The 20660-nt window shown below is 37.6% G+C and overlaps 1 protein-coding gene across 2 annotated transcripts in view; it reads left to right on the top strand.

The window, feature by feature from the left end:
- The first annotated feature begins 4203 nt into the window (after positions 1–4203).
- Positions 4204–20660, top strand: part of LOC150110629 (4-hydroxy-2-oxoglutarate aldolase, mitochondrial-like) — a 100753-nt gene continuing 84296 nt past the window's right edge. For both annotated transcript variants that reach the window (XM_090395337.1, XM_090395346.1), the window contains exons 1-2: positions 4204–4487; positions 18216–18344. In XM_090395337.1, the coding sequence (XP_090251463.1) occupies positions 4241–4487; positions 18216–18344 (376 nt within the window). In that variant the 5' untranslated portion in view covers positions 4204–4240. The remainder of the gene's footprint in view (positions 4488–18215; positions 18345–20660) is intronic.

Consider the following 20660-nt stretch of genomic DNA (forward strand, 5'->3'; position numbering starts at 1 on the left):
TTAATAAATGTTAAAGATACCAAGCTATTTTAAACCCGGTAAAGCAGCTCATGGTAAAGGGGGTCCACTACCCAGACCGATTTCTATATTTATTGAGGTCTCATCAGAACCCTGCAGCACACCACTAGTCACAAGCCGTCTTTTGGACTCAACTCCTGAAGAAACCACTCTCTAGTATCTCTCCATCAACCACCCTCCTATTCATCTCACCAACCCTATATCCACCACTATCTGCTCTAGTTTACTGAATAGAGTTCCATGTGGTATCCTGTCAAAGGCCTTGGCAAGGTCCAGTAGAATCACTGTAAACCCATTACCCTTATCCAGTTCAGCCGTCACTGTGTTATAAAACGTGAGCAAGTTATGAGGTATGATCTATCCTTCACAAAACCATGTTGTCCCCAATACAATATCCCATTATCAGCTATCCATTCCTGTATTCTTTTCTTGACTAATTTCTCCAAGACAACGATTCCTGATATGCTAATTGATCGGTAATTTACAGCAGCAATCACGGAGCCTCCTTTATGCAGTGGAACTATTTTCCCCTCCTTCTACCCCCTCGTGTCTTATCCAGACCCGAGACTCAAAATAAACAAAATGGTCAAGGATACTGACAATTCTATAGCCGCTTCACTTACGACACGAGCTGGTATACCATCCAATCCCACAGATGTATTGACATTGAGGTTTTGCAATAGACTACTCACCTCCACTTCATTCACCACAATTCCCCTATAATTTTTTGGTTCATTCATTTCTGCAATGTCACCACCTGGATAATATATTCTTGCAAAGTGCTCGCTCAGTAACTCAACTATATCAACTGATTTGATTACCTCTCTACCATCGGCATTCTTTAAAAACATTCTGCCATATACATTTTTTCTTTTGCTTGCAATATATCGAAAAAACTGTTTAGGATTCTCTTTCGCCTGCATGGCCAATGCTCTTTCGTAATCCTTTTTTGCATTTCTTACCACACTCGTTACCCTTCTGGCCTGCGTTTTATACCATTCATGTACCTGACGGTCGCCTTTCTCCTTAAATTCCCTCCATGGTTGTTTCTTTTTTTTTGCAGCTCAAGCTTAATGGTTTTATTCATCCATTTAACCCCTACTTGATTTATTATTCGGATTCTGGGTATACAGTCAGCCATTGCTTCATGCAAATACTTCTTAATCGCCTTCCAGGCACTATCAACTTCTAGCCCTTGCAGTTGTACATGCGATGGCACTGAACCAATCAATCTCCTAAGCTTGTCATACTTACCAGCCCAGTAATTCCACATGTACCATGTCTTAATTGTAAATTCCACACCTTTAGCCACCTCCCAAATCAAGACCCTATGATCACTCTCACCAATTGGTGACAACGTAGTCATATTCGTTACGCCAAATTCTCAGATGCAATTACTAGGTCAAGCACTCTCTGACTGCTAGTATTTTCGATTACATGCTGTCGCAGATAGTTATCCCTTAATAACCGCATAAAATCCAATTCCTTCCTCCCATGTGTCCTCTCCTCCCTCCAATCAATGTTACCATAGTTGAAATCTCCCATAATAATTACTCTCCTGCCACTCATTTCTTCTATTTGCTTATGTATACTATCTCAACCATCTTTTCCATCACCTGGTTTATAGCAGAACCCAACTGTATATTTTGTTCTGCTAGTTTCAATCTCACACCAAATAGCCTCAAATGTGCTTTTATCTCTATCCTGCAGTTCCACTTCTATTCTTCTTGGTTGTAGCTCATCAGCTATCATCAATAACACTCCTCTGCCCATTTTATTCTCCCTGTCACTGCTGAACACACCACATCCCTCACATTCATTCCCACTAGCTGTGTCATCTTCCGTCAGCCATATTTCAGTAATGCCAATAAACTGTGATCTGGAAGTGGCAACCCAGGCCAAAATTTCTTCCTTCTTGTTCCTAATACTTCTGGCATATGGATGACGTATCACGAGGTATTTTTGAAGGATGTGCAAAAGAGTTCGCCCTGCCCATAACCTGCTTATTTCAGGAAAGTCGTGTATTTGTGAAGCTTCCTAAGTAGCGGTAAAAAGGCAAATTAATACTTTCTTTCTATAAGTAGGTTTGAGAAGAAAAGTTTCCAGTTATAGACCGATCTCTTTATTATTATTATTATTATTATTATTATTATTATTATTATTATTATTATTATTATTCATGACACCTCCAAGGAGTCCGAAGAGTCATCGCGTGAGGACACCTACAATTCTCTCAACCACTACACCGAACCTATACTACGAATCAACGCCATCTACCACCCACCTCCACCACAACTTGTATTCTATGTCTGTAAATTGCGTGTGTTCTGAAGGGCCGATATATCTGCAGATGTGATCAAGTGTTGGAAAAATTGGTTACAAGTAGAATAGGAGATTGGGATGATGGACACATGATTCTCTATGATGTTCAGCAAGGATTTGTGAAGAGCATTTTTTTTTTTTGCAATCTGCTTACGTTTTGTGATAAGGTGACGTATGCCTTTCATAAGGCGGGTTCATATACAGTGATTTTTTTGGACTTTGCAAAGGCATATAAAACCAGATAGCAGATTTGTTAGATGGATTGGAGACTGGGTTTCTGAAAGGCACCAGCAAGTTGTGTATAATTGAGCATAGCATCAGCTCAGAAAAGGAATGTGACTAGTGTCCTGATTGTTCTGTTCGTTGGTCCATACTGTTTAACTTATTTCTTAATGATATTTCATGCAGAAAACTTGTAATCTTCAAATGTTTGCCGATGATGCAAAGTAAGGTAAAATTATCAGGAGTAGTGCTGATGTTAGTTCTTTACAGGAAGATTTCCTTAGACTTTTAGCTTGGACAAATGAGTGGGATTTTAGTTTTGATATTAACAAATGCATAGTGTTACACTTTTTGGTACAGAGATATAAGGATACGTACTTTATTGGTGGAGGTGTACTTCAGGAAGTGAATGAGATTATAGATCTTGGAGTGATGGCAGACAGTGAACTGAAGTTCTGAGGGCACATCAAATATTGAAAAGTCGGCACGTCGTAGCTATGATAAAATGTACTTTATCATATAATGTATCATGTATAATTTATCATGTACTTTAGCATTGAATTTAGCAGGGTTTCTGGAAGGAATCAATCGACCGTGAGATTTTTTAAGCGCCTCCGTAGCGCAATTGGAAGAACGACGGTACATTGCGCCCTTCGATTGGAATAGGCCTAAGTTCGATTCACGTCGCGACGGGAGGAATCTTTATCTGGTCGATTTCAATCGAAGGTGAGTTAGCCGATCTCATATGGAGGTAGCAGGGTTTTTTCTCCCGGAAACTCGGGTTTTTCATCCCGCATACATACAAATCGGCCCATCAGAACACACGCAATTTACAGACAAAAATTACTAGTTGTGGTGGTGTTGGAAGTGTGCGGTAGAAGGCGTTGATGGAGATGATTCGTAGTAGAGGTTAGGTGTAGAGAGAATTGTAGATGTCCTCCCACGATGAGTCTTCGGACTCCTTGGAGGTATCAGGAATAATAATAATAATAATAATAATAATAATAATAATAATAATATGCATGCATAAGGAGGTGGTGGTGATGCTTCTATATAAGGGAATGGTCAAACGACATATTGTCTAGTGTGTTCAGATTTGGCCACCTTCTTTTAATTTTGAGATGGAAACACTGGATAGGATCCAATGACGAATGATCAAAGTGATATCAGATCTCTGTAGTGTTGGTTACGAAGTGCGTTTTAGCGAATGTGGATTGCAGAGGTTGGTGGATAGGAGGAGACATGATCAAGACCATTTATGTTAGTTAATGGATTCTCTCAGATTAATATCTAATGAATTATAAAAAGAGTAGATGTTAAGATAGGAAGAACGACAGGTCATCCTGGAAATTGTATAAGGATGTGGTGAAGAAATGCATGAGGAGTAGATTTTTTTTTATGTGGAGAGTTTTTACTGAGTGGTATGGATTGCTGTAGTGCATTGTGAATTCAGGTAGCGGAAATAACTGAAACGTTTGTTGTGATAGACATATTACTGGTTGGATGGTCCTCCCACGATGAATCTATTGACTCCATGGAGGTTACAACAATAATAATAATAATAAATACAATTTATATCATATTGTTATCTGTAGATGTCAGCACAAGACGTGCACGTGGCAATAATTAGGTTGTGATTTAAATGGTGATTTCTCGGAAGTAGAAGTTGATCAAAGCTATGTTCAAGTTGAAATCTTTAAGATATTCTTGCTTAATGTCACTATGTATAATGAGACGATCTCCTGTTTTATTAGCGGCACAGGAGAATCCATTTATGCTTAAAATTAAGAAAGCATCAACCGCTTTTTCTAATAAGCTAGCTGGTGTTTATCCCCCTATAACTACTCCATTTAACCTGGATGAAAGCATATCTTTCGAAGGACTGCAATCTAACTTAAAAAAATGGAACGAAATTGCATTTAGGGGTGAGTACGAAGAACAGAAGTTTGTCTTGGTAAATAATATACCAACTAAAACTTGGAAACGTCTTACCAGCAGACAGAAAGTTGGAGTGTGTTTGTTTACGATTACTACTTTCCTCCAATAAGAATCAAGATAGCCACATGACTTGCCATGTGATTTTAGCGTGCGTTATTATTATTTTTAAATATATGTAGGCAAATGTTGATCTTTTACTGACTTTTACTATTATCGTTATAATCAGTAGACTTCCTTGAGGTCAAGAAACTATTCCTGGAAAGTCCCTCTAACATACTCAACCGTTGGGTGGGTGTTTCGGATTTTGAGTTTTCCTTTTTTTTTTTTTTTTTAATGCAACTCTCACTCACCAAAGGTTGTAAATCTATAGTGCATCAGTACTGTGGGTGTGACAAAGGATTTCCCCACCCTATTTTTTATAATTTTTCATTATTTTGTCTGGTCCAGAAGCACAATTCTAGAGATCAAACATGTGACTTTTTCGAGCTGCTTATTGGTGAGATGGTTTTACACTGGGCAATGAAATTCACCTGCCTCTTTAAAAAAAAAAAAAAAAAAAATGTTTGTCTGCTGATACAATAACCATTCATCAGAGTGATATGTTAATTCCAGTACTTTATATTGTGTTTAATTTTCGATGAATAGGAGTATTAATTTTTAGGATGAACCTGGTGTTATTGATTGTGATTTTTTTTTTTTTTTTTTTGATGCTTCTAAGGGACATTGTGATGGTTTTGTGGTGATGTGCTTGCATTCGTTATATTTTCCCAGTTTTCTGTGGTTTTGGTGTTAGCCAATTGTGGTACTCATATTGGTGTTTTTCTATCTGGAGGGGTGATGATAGTTGTTTCACTGACTTTTGACCCATCATATATAATATAGACATTTCTGCATCACGTGCATGATTGTGTGATCATCATCATCATACACCCATACAATTTATATATATATATATATATATAATTAAATGTGCATCACATGTGGAGGTAGTGATTATGATCGAAAAGGGAAGAAGCAAATACTGTGAGTCTCGGTCAGTTTTGGAATTGTGGTGCGTTTATTATATTATATGTCTTGAAAATCATGCAATTTTTGATTCAGTGCTCTTGTCAAAACAGTACAGAGTCCTTTAGCAGTGCCAGTAAGACTACAACTGCATGGTAAACATTTTTTTATTTTATTTTATTTTATTTTTTAAAAAATTTTTTTTTTAAGATGCTTCACATTGATAATCATGGAAAAACAGCTAAATGAGACAATATTCGAGGAGGTATATAAAGAATTTATAAGACTAGGTGAACTACTTAACAAGAATTGGCTGGGAAAAGTGAAACTTTATGACATGTTTCCCTTGGAAAGTGTCACAGACGTTATCTCAGAAGATCAATTAGAATCAGTGCCTTCTACTCCTTCAGACTTTGTAGAAGTGCGCACAAGCAAAAAGCGAAGAACAACAGAAGAACTGCACAATGACAATAATGAAATGGAACAGGATTCTCAGGGTTCAGATGCTGCTATTTCTCCCAAAGAAAAGGTGCCTCCGAGCATCCTTAGAGAAAAGCAGAAGTGGGCAGCTTTAAGATCTACAATGTCCAATCTGCACATTGGCTTCATTAAGGCCAAAAACATGGATGAAGGCATAAAGATACAGTCAGCAACAGTGACAGACTATAGAAGGTTGACCAAAGAACTGGACGACAGAGGCATCCAGTATCATACCTTTGCGCTCAGCTCCAAAAAAAACTTAAAAGTGGTCCTTCGTGGTGTCTGTGAAGACATTGACACAGCAGAAATAGCTGCTGACCTGAATTCTCAGGATCTGCCTCCAGTCAAGGTCAGCAGAATGTACAAAGCAGACAAGACTCCCATGCCATTAGTCTTAGTAGAGATTCATAAAATATACAAGGATATCTACAACTTAAAAACAGTCTGTGGTCTCGTCACACCAGAACCACTCCAGAAAAGATCATCTTCTGGGCATTGCCACAGGTGCCAGAAGTTTGGCCATGCCCAGAATCTATAGAGCTGAATATGGATGTTTGAAATGTGGGGACAGCCACCCAACCAATACCAGCACTAAGCCGAGGACCACCTCGGCCAAATGTGCCAACTGCGGTGGCTCTCATCCTCCGAACTACAAAGAATGTACTCAGCACCCAAAGAACAGATGGATGGAGGTAGTCAATCAGCCCTCCTCCTACAGTATAAGAACACCAGAGACTCAGCAGCCACAATTGGAGACCTCCAAAAATAGAGACACCCAAAAGCAAACAAAAAGTTATGCCAATGTGATCCGCACAAATAGACCAATACCAGAACAAAATCAACCAACAGCACCTAAAAATCTAACAGCTGTTATTACAGCCTCACTAGCAAACATGCTACAAAATTTCAGCCTATCAAACCCTACTGAAACCTCCACTAAAAGATTTCTTCGTGAAACGCAGGTCATCCTCACAGCTCTCATAAATGAATAGTAACAAACTCATTCCAGCATCTCTTCAGATCGTTGCTTGGAATGCAAATGGCCTCAAAAACAAAAGTCTGGAACTCCGAGATTTTACATATAGGTATCGACCAGATGTTTTATTAATCAGTGAAACTCATTTAATACCCTCAGACAATCCTAAAATAAGGGGTTATCGCCTATACAGAAATGATAGATTACTCTACAGAGGCAACAGCACTGCCATCTTCATTAAAAATTATATTAACACCACTCTGTGAGCAACCCTTCAACCACTAACCTTGAGATCACAGGCGTGGAAGTAGTCACCAGTTCTGCTGGCAGATTGAAAATCTACTCAGCTTACAACCCTTCCCAAAAATCTCTACTACACTCTGACCTAAATGCCATCTTATGCATCAGAGAGCCGACCAGTATAGCCAGGGATCTGAACTCCAAGCACCCTGCGTGGAATTGCTCAACCACCAACAAGAATGGTTGCATCCTTTCCAATTACTTAGGATCAAGCAACGCTGTTGTGGCAGGCCCCACTGAACCAACTCATCTCAGTACATTTGGCACTGCTGACATCCTGGATATAGCTATCCTGCAGAATATCAAACTTCAATACAGCATTATATCTATGGATGAACTATCATCCGATCACAACCCAATTCTACTACAGCTGGGAAAACAAGAATACCTGTCTCCTTCTCACTCCTATATAGCATGGGAAAGACTGTCAACAGCACTGAAGGATTATATTGGGCCTGTTCCTCACATACGCACAAAAGAAGAAGTAGAAACTGCAGTTAAAAATCTCGCACAACAAATTAATTCTGCTATAAGGGTAGCTACCTCCTACCAATCTGCCCGCAAGCCAGATCGTTTGCCTCAAGACATCATGAACTTGATCAGAGACAAACACAGAGCTAGGAAAAGATTCCGTAACACGTATGCACCACAAGATAAAACAAATCTAAACAGATTAAATGGGACAGTAAGAGATGCGCTCAAAGCTCACAGAGACCAAGTATGGGAAGAAAAGTTAGCCTCCATTTCACCTACTGATCACTCCATCTGGGGACTACTGAAAAAATATCAAAAACAAAGACAAATCTCTTCGCCCAATATTCTCTGACCAGGGCCTTGCTCTCACAGATGTAGACAAAGCAGAAGTTATAGCATACAATTTGGAGGAGCAATTCAGGCCCTCATATGAAAATCTTGATTTTGACCACATATATAAGATTCACAGCAAGGTCAGACACTCACTCAAACTTCCTATCACCAGCACTGACTATATTGCACCAACATCACCTGCTGAGATATATGACATTATTAAAAAATTAAAGAATAAAAGCTCCTGGGCCAGACAGCATTACTAATCAAGTGATCAAACTTCTGCCCCCAAAAGCAGTAGTGCACCTGACAAGTATAATAAATGCAATTTTAAGATTTCACTATTTTCCTTCCACCTGGAAACTGGCTGACGTAATTCCTATACATAAGCCAGGCAAAGACCCACACCTACTGCAAAATTATCGTCCAATCAGTCTCATCTCCAATCTGGGTAAGGTTGCAGAGAAGGTCATCCTCTCACGACTCCAATCCTCAGTAAATGGCCTAAACATCCTCCCTAAAGAACAGTTTGGTTTTCGGCAACACCATAGTATTACTCAGCAAATCCACAGAATTGTCGAATACATCACCACCAGCTACAACTGGCGCCAATGTACAGGAGCTGTTTTCCTAGACCTATCCAAAGCATTTGACAAAATCTGGCATTTTGGACTCCTGCACAAACTTATCTCAGCCAGTACCTCACTAAAAATGGTTCATCTAATCCACTCCTATCTTCAGAATAGATCAATGCAAGTTAAAATCAGTGGTTCTACATCGTCCCAGTGCCATATCCTTGCTGGAGTGCTGCAGGGATCTCTACTGGCTCCATTGCTGTTTTCCGTATACATGTCAGATATCCCGCATAATCTGATGACTTCCATTTTGGCCCTGTATGCGGACGATACGGCAATACTAACCAGATCTCTCAGACCCCCATTTCATTAGCAGAAAGTTTCAAGAAAACCTTCTAAAGCTGGAGGGTTGGGTCTCCAAGTGGAGATTGGAAGTCAACCCCCAGAAAAGCTCAGCCGTTCTTTTCTCAAAAAGGCCAATGTCTCCTGCAGGAGATGTGTTACTATTTAATACTAAAATTCCCTGGCAGACAGAAACAAATTACCTGGGTGTAATTCTCAAAAAAAAAGCTATCTTTCAACCAACACATCGAGTCTGCGTGCGCAAAGGCATCTAAAGCCATAGCTCAGATCTATCCACTAATTAATAGAAATAGCAAGCTCAGCAACAGAATCAAATTGCAACTATACCAGATGACGATTTGTCCTATAATCACCTATACCTCTCTAGCCTGGAGCTACACCTCTAATACTAACATTATCAAGATACAACAAGTGCAGAACAAGTGCTTGAAAATGATTCTGAACGCCCCGTGGTATGTTAGAAACAATCAACTTCATAGAGATATAAATATTCCCTATATTTTCTCTTTTCTACAATCCTTAGCATCCAAGTTTTTCCTAAAGACGTCCACACCCCCCAACGATTTGGTTCAGCAAGCTGCAGCATATGAGGCAACGGACATATTCAAATATAGAAGACCAAAAGCTATATTAGCCTCCTATAGCGATGCGTGGAGATTATGCCCATTCAGGGTGAGCAAACTGCTTGCAAATTTTACCCTCACTGTAACCACAACAGATAGCGGGGAATGTGAAAAGCATCTTGCTTCACCCCTAAAGACATAAATGTCAATTGTCAAATCACATGTGATGCACATTTAATTATTTTCTTTTAGTTTTCAAGGACTGACTGCAAGCAGATGTATATTGCTTGTTCATGCTGTGTTTATTTATTTATTTATTTATTTTTATGCTGTCAGGTTTATACTTGTAGTTTTATTTATTTCTTTGTTGTAACTTATGGTAATAAATTATGTGTAAATAGCAGTAAAAAAAAACTTGCTTTTTTCCTGTTTGATATGTGTAACTCAAGACTGTGATGTTGCCTTCAGTACATTTTTTCCCTTCAACTTGTTACCATCGTTACTATTGTCAATGGCATTTCTTCACCTGTTGGTGCTTATGTTTGTCTTCTTTATCTTTCTATTGGGATTCCTATTGATTTTGCAAGTGGGGATTCCTATTATCTCCACTTGCAAGTTTTTGATGATGTTTCAACTCCTGGTCCTCATGACCTTTTACGTTTCACCACAAAACAAATATCTTAAATTGCTTGGTTAGTTCTCACTGTATTATGGTTCTTAAATTTATAAGCAGCTGTATTGCTATGGCTAATATTTGCTCCTACATGTTTGCTTTGTGTTACGTATGTAGGTATTTGTCACTAGAGCAAGGGTTCCAGTTTCCGCCCCCTTCTCTCTTTCCTCATGTAGTGAGAGTGATACCTCAATGGCATGCAAATCATACTGTAGGGGACCCAGACCCTCCATCATTTTGAGGGTGCATCAATAAAATGGTTCTGCAGGTAAGCCACTGGTTAGTGCATGGGACTGAACAGGATAGTAATGAATTTGAGCTACCATCAAATCCTACAGCCACTTATTTTGTCAGTTTGTGACTAAAAGGCGACTAAGTACAATAGTTTCAGGTGGAACTGTTGAGGCCATGTATGGACAGGAGACTGGGCTCACTTTATATGGGCAGTATGTTTGAGTCTTTCACCTCTCATTGCATGCCTCTTTAATTTTATCTTTTCCTTCCCATATATAGTGGATCACAATTCAAAGAAATATGACTTCACTCTATCACAAATTCTCTCTCTCTCTCACACACACAAACTAGTTTAAAAAATGATAGAAAACAGAAATAAGAACTCCCTGATGATATTAATTACCAAAAAAAAAAAAATTCTGTATCCACCTCACCAACATTCATCACCTAAACAGCAATATAAACGATGTGCTGCAGCACCACTTACAGTCATCTAAATCAATACCATTCTTATCAGAATCCCCACCTGGCAATCTCAACAACCACTCTCTATCTTGACTGCTCAAACTACACACAAGTTCTTAATACCACAAGGGGGGGGTACTTGTTCATTCATTAGAATTGAATTGAATCCCCCTATTTGATCTTCTTTAGATTGGAATTTTTCTACCAAACTAGCCTACCACTTTCATTGCTGCCTCTATCATTATCTGAACTTTGTTACTCACCACTCTGACATGTAATCAGCTATCTTCTCTCTAAAGTTCTAATTTCTACAGTCGAAATACCCTAATAGTGAGGTCATCCTTCTTAGGGACTTAACATTAACAACTCAGATTGACTTTCCTTCTTTAGTTTCACTGATTAAGCAGGCAGAAATGCTGAGGTGTTTGCCATTATCAGTGACCTAATACCAAACAGATATTCTGGTAGGGGCTCATCAATTTCTCTACCAAAATACCTGACTGTTATGTCTGCAATTTGCATACACACTTGATCTCTTTCTAACACGCTTTCCTTCCAAGTATACTGTGGATGTCAGTTCTCCTCTTGGTAACATGGATCACAACCTCATACAAGTCTCTTTTTCCATAGAACAGCCTTCACCCACCAGTTCACAGTCTCGTGCCCCTTGGCACTACAAGGGTGCCAAATGGGATGACCTTCATCATTTCTAGTTCTTCTCATGGTCCAATTACTGCTTCAGTTCTTCTGATCTAAACACCTGCTCAAACTGAATAACATAAATCATCCTCTCAGGAATTGAATGCCTTCACCCCTTATTCCACTCCAAATTCACATCCACCATTCAAGCCTTGGTTCTCAAAAAAATGTGCCAACACAGTAAAAGAAAAACCCTCAGGTCATGAATGGCTCGAGAAAACTCCAGCTGCTCACCCTGCCTATATTGCAGCTCACAACAGCTGTAAAAGAATCGGCAACAAATCCAAATCAGACTTTGAAAGGGCCAAATGCTGAAAATTCACTTCTCATCCCAGTGGCATTTAAGCCTCCTGATCTCTTGCCAAGCTGTTGGGTGTAACTTTGTGCACCTTGGTTTCCATCACTCTAACACCTGGATGGTACTGTGGTCATCTCACCTTAAGGCAAAGCTGAGTTACTGGCATCACTCTTCTCTTCTCTTCCAACTCCTGCATTGGTGACCTGGACGAAGTTCCATTCTCTTCCCCAAGAAATAGCCTCTGCATGTCACCCATATTCTGCTGTCAGAAAGAAAATCCTTAATAACCTGAACACAAGGCATCTGGTCCTGATGGTATTCCACTTACTGTGTTAAAAACTTGTGTCCTAGAGCTAACACCTATCCTGTAATCACCTTTTCAAACTTTCTTGTTCAACTAGCATCTACCCTATCTACTCTCAACATGGAAATGAGGCCACATCCAGCCCGTCCCAAAGAAAGGTGATAAAAGTTAGCCAAGAACTACTGTCCAATTGCTGTCGGTTCTGTTTTCTCTAAAATTATGGAGAAGGTCATCAACAACTAACTCCTGCACCACCTAGAGACCTACCAACTAATCAGTGACCAGCAATAAGGATTCTACCACTCATGATCCATGGCCAATCTAGATTTCTCCGTCTACCTCTGGACTCAAGCCATGGAAAAATTTGGAGAAACTTGTAGTTAGTTACTCCCAACATTTTAAAAGCATTTGGCTGGGTTTGGCACAGGGGCTTATTTACCAACTTTCCATTCTATGGTCTACTTTCCATACTATAACTCAATTGCCAACTTTCTTGCTGATTGCTCACGTGTCATGGTGGATGATTTCCTCTTCTCCAATTTCCTTATGAATGCAAGAGTACTTTGGGTTTCTGTACTTCCACCTACTCTCTTATTCTTTTATATAAATGACCAACTCTCACAGATTTCAAATTATTATTATTATTATTACATCACACCTCCAGGGAGTCCAAAGACTCATCAAGGGAGAGCATCTACTCTACAACTCTTCATCTCACTACTTCACCAACCTTCATCATCTAACACCAATGCCATCTACCGCCGACTACCACCACTAGTACTTTCACAGACAATTACAAACATCCATGCCCAAATCCTATCCATAGCTTTGCTGATGACAGTACATTCCATTTTTTTTTTTTTTTAATTTCACAGACCTTGAGTGCTTAATTGTTAGAATCCTCAAGATCCACCATGAACCAATATCTTGAATTCCAATCTCCTAGCTATATTTCAGTGGAATATTGGAATATTCCACTGAAATATAATTCCATGAAATATTGCTCCCATATTAGGGGTGGTGCATCATAAATCCTCTATAAGATTGCTCAGTTCAATCCTGAAGGACAGTGCTCTGCTGCATTAGCCACTCTGTCTTCCCAAAGAATGCAAACTTCAATTGTTCAAAAAAAAAAAAAAAAAAGTGAACAGATTCCTTCTTATCCTCTTGGACACACATGGCACCTACTATAGGTCTTGTGGCCTTTTCTATGTGGGTCAGATAAATATATATATATATATATATATATATATATATATATATAAATATTATTGTTGCCTATTTGTTTATATATATATATATATATATATATATATATATATATATATATATATATATATATATATATATATATATATAAATATTATTGTTGCCTATTTGTTTATGTTATTAGTGTTATGTGTTTTGTATCATTTGTGTTTTTTAAAGCTTGATATTGTTTTCTTATTGGCACTGTCTTTTTCTTATGATGATTTTCTAATTTTTTTTTTTCTGCTTTATCAAACAAGAAAGAAGTGAGAATACCTGATTTCTTTGTTTTGATGATTCTAGCAGTTATAGTTTTCGTTTGTCATATGATATATGAATTATTTGGAGTTGCCATCCAAATAAGAACTGTAGCACCAGATGTGTTTTTCAAAAAAACAGAATTATTAAATGCCTGCTAATTCTTAATTCTCATTTTAATTCTTTACTTTATTTATCCATATCAAAATAATTGTCATAGGGAAACTTTGTAGAAACTCAAGAGGCGCTCCTAATAGTATTAAGACTTACTGCAGGAGGCCAAACTCTCTATAGCTCACGTTACCTATTATACTTCACCTTGAACTCACTTGCCTTGTTATCATTCAGTAAAGTTTTCCACTCACTATAAAACATCTGCTTTTCATTCCCTTCTGTACATCAACCTTATACTGATTCCAGGGATGATTTCTTGTTCTCTCACCTCCACCCCTATGCACTATTTACCCAACATCTTTCTGCTGACTCTTCTCTCACAAACTTAAGATTCATTCTCATCTTTACGTTTATCTCCCAGGCTCTTTAAAGCTTATTTCTTTGGTCTGTTCTTATACTTAATATTCATAGTCCTTCTTATCCTCTTGGACACACATGGCACTGATCTACTATAGGTCTTGTGGCCTTTTCTATGTGGGTCAGATAAATATATATATAAAAATATTATTGTTGCCTATTTGTTTATGTTATTAGTGTTACGTGTTTTGTATCATTTGTGTTTTTTATAGCTTGATATTATTTTCTTATTGGCACTGTTATTTGCACTGATATGTGTTTCTTATTGGATGATAATGTTTTCTTCTCTCTATCTATCAGATGTTCAGGTGACAAGATATGTGTAGAAAACTCCAGATGTGGTTTGAATAGTGTCATATAATGGCACCATTACTCTCTTAGCCCTACTTTGTAGAATTCTTTGCATTTTATGACAACAGCTTTAGTAAGCTTTCATAACTTTGCAACGTGTCCCTTGAACTTTAATTTTCCTGTTGACCTTCAGTTTCAGATTTCTTGCCATTTCCACTAATACACTACATTAGACCTTCTCTAGCCAATCTTAAACTTTGCAATTTTGAATAGCCTACCCTGCTCATGTATGCATTTCACAAGTCTATTTCAATATTTTTCTCCTGGTCTGGTTAGTCTGCTTTAACTTGCAATTGGTTTGTTGTTTTTTTTCTTTCTAACGCTACACTATTTGTGTGTGTGTGTGTGTGTGTGTGCGTGTAACAGCGGTATGATTTTTAACTTCAGTGTTACATTCTTTTTTGCCTACCAACTTTCTCAGTTTCATAGTTTTGCTAATGATCACTGTTCTTGTGTGAAAGACAGTTGCACTACAAAGATTTCAGAATATATATCTTCTTATACTTAAATGCTGGTCTGCAGATATTTTTGTTATCAATAAGAATTAGGTTATTTTGCTAAATTCAGTTTTAAGCAAATTCAGTTCCTCGTTTACTTAAACAAACAAAAAACAATCACTATCTTCCCTAAATAAATAAATACTATCTTCCCTAATTTTGATAACATCAAGAGTTCTAGAAAATTTGAGATTTGATCCTTCTCCTCATATGATAATTTTAATATTAATTTATTTTTAGTTGAGCTATATCACAGATGCTTACATTCTCCGCATTGATTCAGTTTTGTCTTTTGCTCAAGATTTATTATTATTACGTGACACCTCCAAGGAGTCCAAAGACTCATTGAGGGAGGTCACCTACTCTACAAATCCACCAACTACAGCGAACCACATCATCTACACCAATGCCTTCTACTGTCCACTACCATTTTCAGACAATCACAAACTTCCATGCCCACGCTTGGATTCGAACCCGAAGCCCTTTGGCTTGAGAGCGGATATGTTAACTGCTCGGCCAACCATGCCAGTAAATCAACGATTTACTTCTTAATAAATATTAATTTTGCATATATTCCAAATCTATTCTAATGTATATTATTTTTCTCATATCTTGGATTGCTATGAGAAAAATAATTGCTTCCATTTTTGTTATGCTCATTAAATTTTTGCTGTCTTCATGTTCCAGGGATATTTCTTTGTGTGCTGTTTGTTGATGAACACCACAGAAACATTTTGGCATTAATTTTCCAAATTCTTATATGCCAGCCACTGAATTAGAAACTTTTATTTTATGTGTAGGCATGCAACTGCTAATACCGAATGGGTCAGGAACAGCCTTCATTAAATGCTATGGTCAATTGCTACACATAGGCAGTTCTGTTGTCCACATAAGCCTTCTCAGATGACAGCAGTCTCATTCTTGACAGACTGTTTTAGGTCCACAGTTAAGCCTCTTCGACAAGCAATGTGGTTTATTTTTTCAGTGATTAAGCACCCAGGATATCTCACCTTTTGAGAAACCAGTCAGCTTTGCTGTTTTCAGAATCATGGCTCCAGCCAGATGGACACCTACAATAATCCCTTTATTGAACTCTGAGAGATCCTCTGTTTTTCCCATTGTGTCAATATTGTTGACGATTACTGACCAGTAGCATTCTTAAGTGGTTGCCTAAAACACGTGGTGATGCACGTAACCATGTATTTTGCATATACGCTTTTGTGTACATCTGCATCAAGGTTTCTAATTCAGTGGCTGGTATGCATACACGAGAATGGTCTGAAAAGTTCTCAGCCTAACAATGAAAAAACAAATTTATAATTTTAAAATTATTTTTATTTTTCAACATATCTCCCTTAAGACTAATCCATTTATTCCAGTGATGCCCCAGCACCATTATCCCATCCCTGTAGTGGTTCTCAGTAAGATCTGCAAAATACTCTCTACAGCTGCAATTCACCTCTTGATTCGAAGAAACACGCTGACCAGTGAAGAAGACCTTTAGTTTAGGGAAGTGAAAGAAGTCAAAGGAAGTAAAATCTGAGAAATAGGATGGATGTTCCAACAATTCATAGCGTCGATCCCTTAATTTTCCCATTGCCAAAACACCTTTATGGGCAGGTGCATTGTTCTGATGAAAGATGATTTTTTTCTTCTGCAAATCGAGTCTTTTCTCATGAATTTTTTCATGAGAAAAGACTCGATTAAAAGTCTGTTAAATTAAAAGTCTGGTTAAAAGATTAAAATAATATTCCACAGTTATTGTTTAACCCTTCGCAAGATAATTAATAAACAAAATGCCTTTAGTATCTTCAAACACCAATGCCATGACCTTTCCTGCTAATGGAACCAACTTTGTCTTCTTTGGCACTGAATAATCGGCTTCTTTCCACTGTTTAGACTGCTGTTTGGATTCTGGTGTGTAATGGTGAATCCAAGTCTCATCGATAGTAATAAATCGACGCATAAAATCAATTTTATTCTTGTTGAAATGTTCCAAGCACTGTTCAGAGATTTTCATTCGAGTGCATTTTTGATCTGCTGTGAGCACCCATCTTGCGCAAAGCTTTTTCATTTGCAATTCTTCATGCAAAATATATCCTACATGTTCTTTGAAATGCGTATAGTCTCAGAAATTTCATGCACTTTGACTTGCCAGTCATCCAATACCATATTGATTTCCGGTGTTGTTAAACTTTTTGGATGTCCTTCATGTGGATCATCTTCAAGGCTGGTACGGCCACGTTTAGACATGACAGCCCATTTTTTAATTGTGGAAAATGGGCTGCCATGTTTAAACGTGGCTGTACCATAAACTTTTATGAACTTCGAATGAATTTCTTTTGGCATTAAGCCTTCTTTTACAAAGAATTTTTGCTTCAGATAGCTGTATAAAAAAAACTACTTGATAGAATGACTTGCAATTTCACCTGGATGCTTATGACAGATGTACCAACTTAGAAAAAAAAATCTTGCCAATAATGTTGCCATCTATGGTCAAGGCTGAGAACTTTTCAGACCACCCTCATATAACAGCTGTGACCAAATCCCTGTTCGTGAGGTTGTTTGCTGTAGCTCTCAATATTCATAATTAATTAAAGTTAATTAAAATAATTAAAATTTATAATTCTGTATAATCTATTCTGTTCTCTAAATTCTATATTTATATTTGATATTTAAATATATATTTATATTTAAATTTAATTATTAAAAATAATTACATTTTTTTTAGAAATATCTTGCAGCTTGTGAACACCTGAAAAACATCCTGTGTGGCTCTTGGTCCTAGGAAACTTGGTTACCCCTACTGTCATTATGTCATGTAGCATTACACTTCATTCTACACTTACAGAACAAAATTTTCTTCTTTATGTGATCAGTCCTTTATTGCTATTCTTAAAAACAATCTGCTTTTTATATGGCTCCTACTTAAAATAATCTGCAGTGTTCAAATGCAATGTTAAAAACTTTCATTCCTTTGTATGCCTTTTGTTCATCTGTTTATATACTGTAGGCAAAATAAGTTTTGATTCAGATCATTATAAAAAATTGCTATGCTTATAATATCTCTTCATTATTATTATTAAAGGCTATCTTTTGTTGGGATCTAATGGTGAGAACGTATGCCTCAGCGAAGAAGAAAGAGTTGCAATTGTAAAATTTGCTAGGCAGTATATTCCAAGGGAGAAATTATTATTAGTTGGTACTGGATGTGAATGTAAGTATAATTCCACATTTTTTTGCTGAACCTAATTATACATATTTATACCTGTTAGTCAGTTGTCTGTATACAGGATTATTACTTGGTTGCTGAAAAATACTTTGAAGACCAGAGACAAGCAAGTTATTGTACCGAGCCTTGATAACTCATCTTGACTAATGTGCCCAGATTTGGTCATCTAGGTTTCTTCTTGATGGGGAGGAGGTGGAGAGGATCCAGAGGTGAGTGACCAAGATTATAGCAGGTTTATGGAATGAACCTTATGAGAACAGGTTGAAGATTTATGGGTTGCAGAAATTGGTCGATAGGCAGTAAAGGGGAGATATGATTGAGACATTTAAATTGCTGAAGGGTTTCTATAGGATTAATTCAGAGCATATTTTTGAGATCAGGACTGGTGGTGGGAGGACTAGGGGCCATGCATGGAAGCTGGGCAAGAGCATGGTTGACAAGGGTGTTAGAGCTGGGTTCTTTACTTTTAGAGTGTTAAATGAGTGGAATAAGCTGCCAGAGTCTGTTGTGGGTGCTATGTCAGTGAATGAGTTCAAGGCAAGGTATGATAGATACTGTGAGAATGTTGAATAGTTATGTGGACATGATGTTTAGGGCTTCCCTCGATGAGTCTAAGGACTCCCTGGAGTCGCCCGTAATAATAATAATTATGCTGGTGTAAAATTTTCTTATATATATATTTATGATGTATAATGAGTATATATAATTTATTTGTTGATTGTGTTTACTCCCCTATGATCTTATATCCTTTCCTTAAATCTTGGCTTATGTTGTATTATTTTTATTTTTTGTCTTGTTATTTCTTCAACTCTAAAATTTTGTCGTATACAATTCTTACAGATTCTACCCTTATTATTACCTCTAACCCTTGGCTGCTATTAGTGTATTGCCCATGTGTGCAAAACTCTATAGACAAAGGAAATGCCTCTGGCTAGAGCCAATTTCTTTGTTAGAATATTAGTGTTAACCCTGTTTCAAATTTCGGAAAATTTATTTGTTCACACTGCACCCCAAAATTCTATAGATAAGAGAAATTTCTTTATCTAAGAGCAAACACCTGGTATGGCACACGATCTTGTATCCTTTCCTTCTCTATTTTTAAACACAATAATCTAATATATTCTTATTTCGCACTGCAGTCGTGACTATCCCCAATATTTTTTTTTAAGCATAGGTTCTCTTTGAGTCATGCATTGAGATTAGTGATCAGGCAAGTTATTTGGTTGACAAGAAAAATTTATTCATTACTAATAAATCAAGTTACAATTTTTTTTATAGACACCAACTTAACTAATGCTGGTATGAAAGGTAAATATGATCACTCAACGTAACATGGACATTCTAGTTCCCTTACAACATGAAATATTATCTAATACTATTAAAATGGGATGTTCTTCTAATTACTTAACACTCCTAGATTATTTTTACACAATTAATGGTTCAAGAACTACCCGACAATGACAAACTGCTATATTTTCACACTGCACTTTTCCAAGTTTTCTGACTCGGATCAATCATTCCCTATTCATTGTTCAACTCCTAAAGTCCTACAATACTTTCATAAATCACAATTCTAATTAGTCCCTTTTACCGTCACACTCTAACTTTCTTTGTATACAAGAATTGAAAAGTTCTTACTTTACCAAGGTGTCTGGATCTCACTGGCTAATATTTGCGATCATCAATTGGAATTATACAGCTTGCATTTTCTTCATTTGGTCCCTTTTTGACTAGGTTACCTGGCTGATACGTTCCTTAGGTTCTTGCTTCTGGAAGGTAGATATGCAAATACGATCACGATTCGTTGCCTACAATGTTCACGAATCACTGCTGCAGATGTTGGTCCACGAGGTTCCGCATTTCCTTCTCGGCCTATGCTGACCTTCTGCTATGCCGAGACCTATACGCACGTTGACATTCTACTTGGCCGCATAGCTGCTCTCATTCATCTCACCCTGACCTCACTGGACTTCCTTTCTCCGGGAATGACTGGAACAGATCCGAGGCAAAAAAACAAAAGCCCAAAGCCTTGTTTTTGTGTCGCAAAAACTATATACTCCCTCGATGACCTTCACACGGCACCTCAATTCCTCTGCACTCCGTTCCGACACCTCGTTCTCGTTCATGGGAGAAACCCTCCCCCGTGCAACTTAGACCTTTGCATACGTGATGGCCTCAGGGTCATGATTTAACCTTCTTATCTTGTCTAGGATTTTAGCCTAATGTTCACATACTAATACATACTTCACCCATTCCTAAATTGCTTCCCCCCCCCTTTTTTTTTTAACATAAGACATTTGA

The sequence above is a fragment of the Typopeltis vanoorti genome, chromosome 1, assembly GCF_054136105.1.
Source record: "Typopeltis vanoorti isolate ZY-2024b chromosome 1, IOZ_Tvanoo_1.0, whole genome shotgun sequence".
Classification (NCBI taxonomy): Eukaryota; Metazoa; Arthropoda; class Arachnida; order Uropygi; family Thelyphonidae; genus Typopeltis; species Typopeltis vanoorti.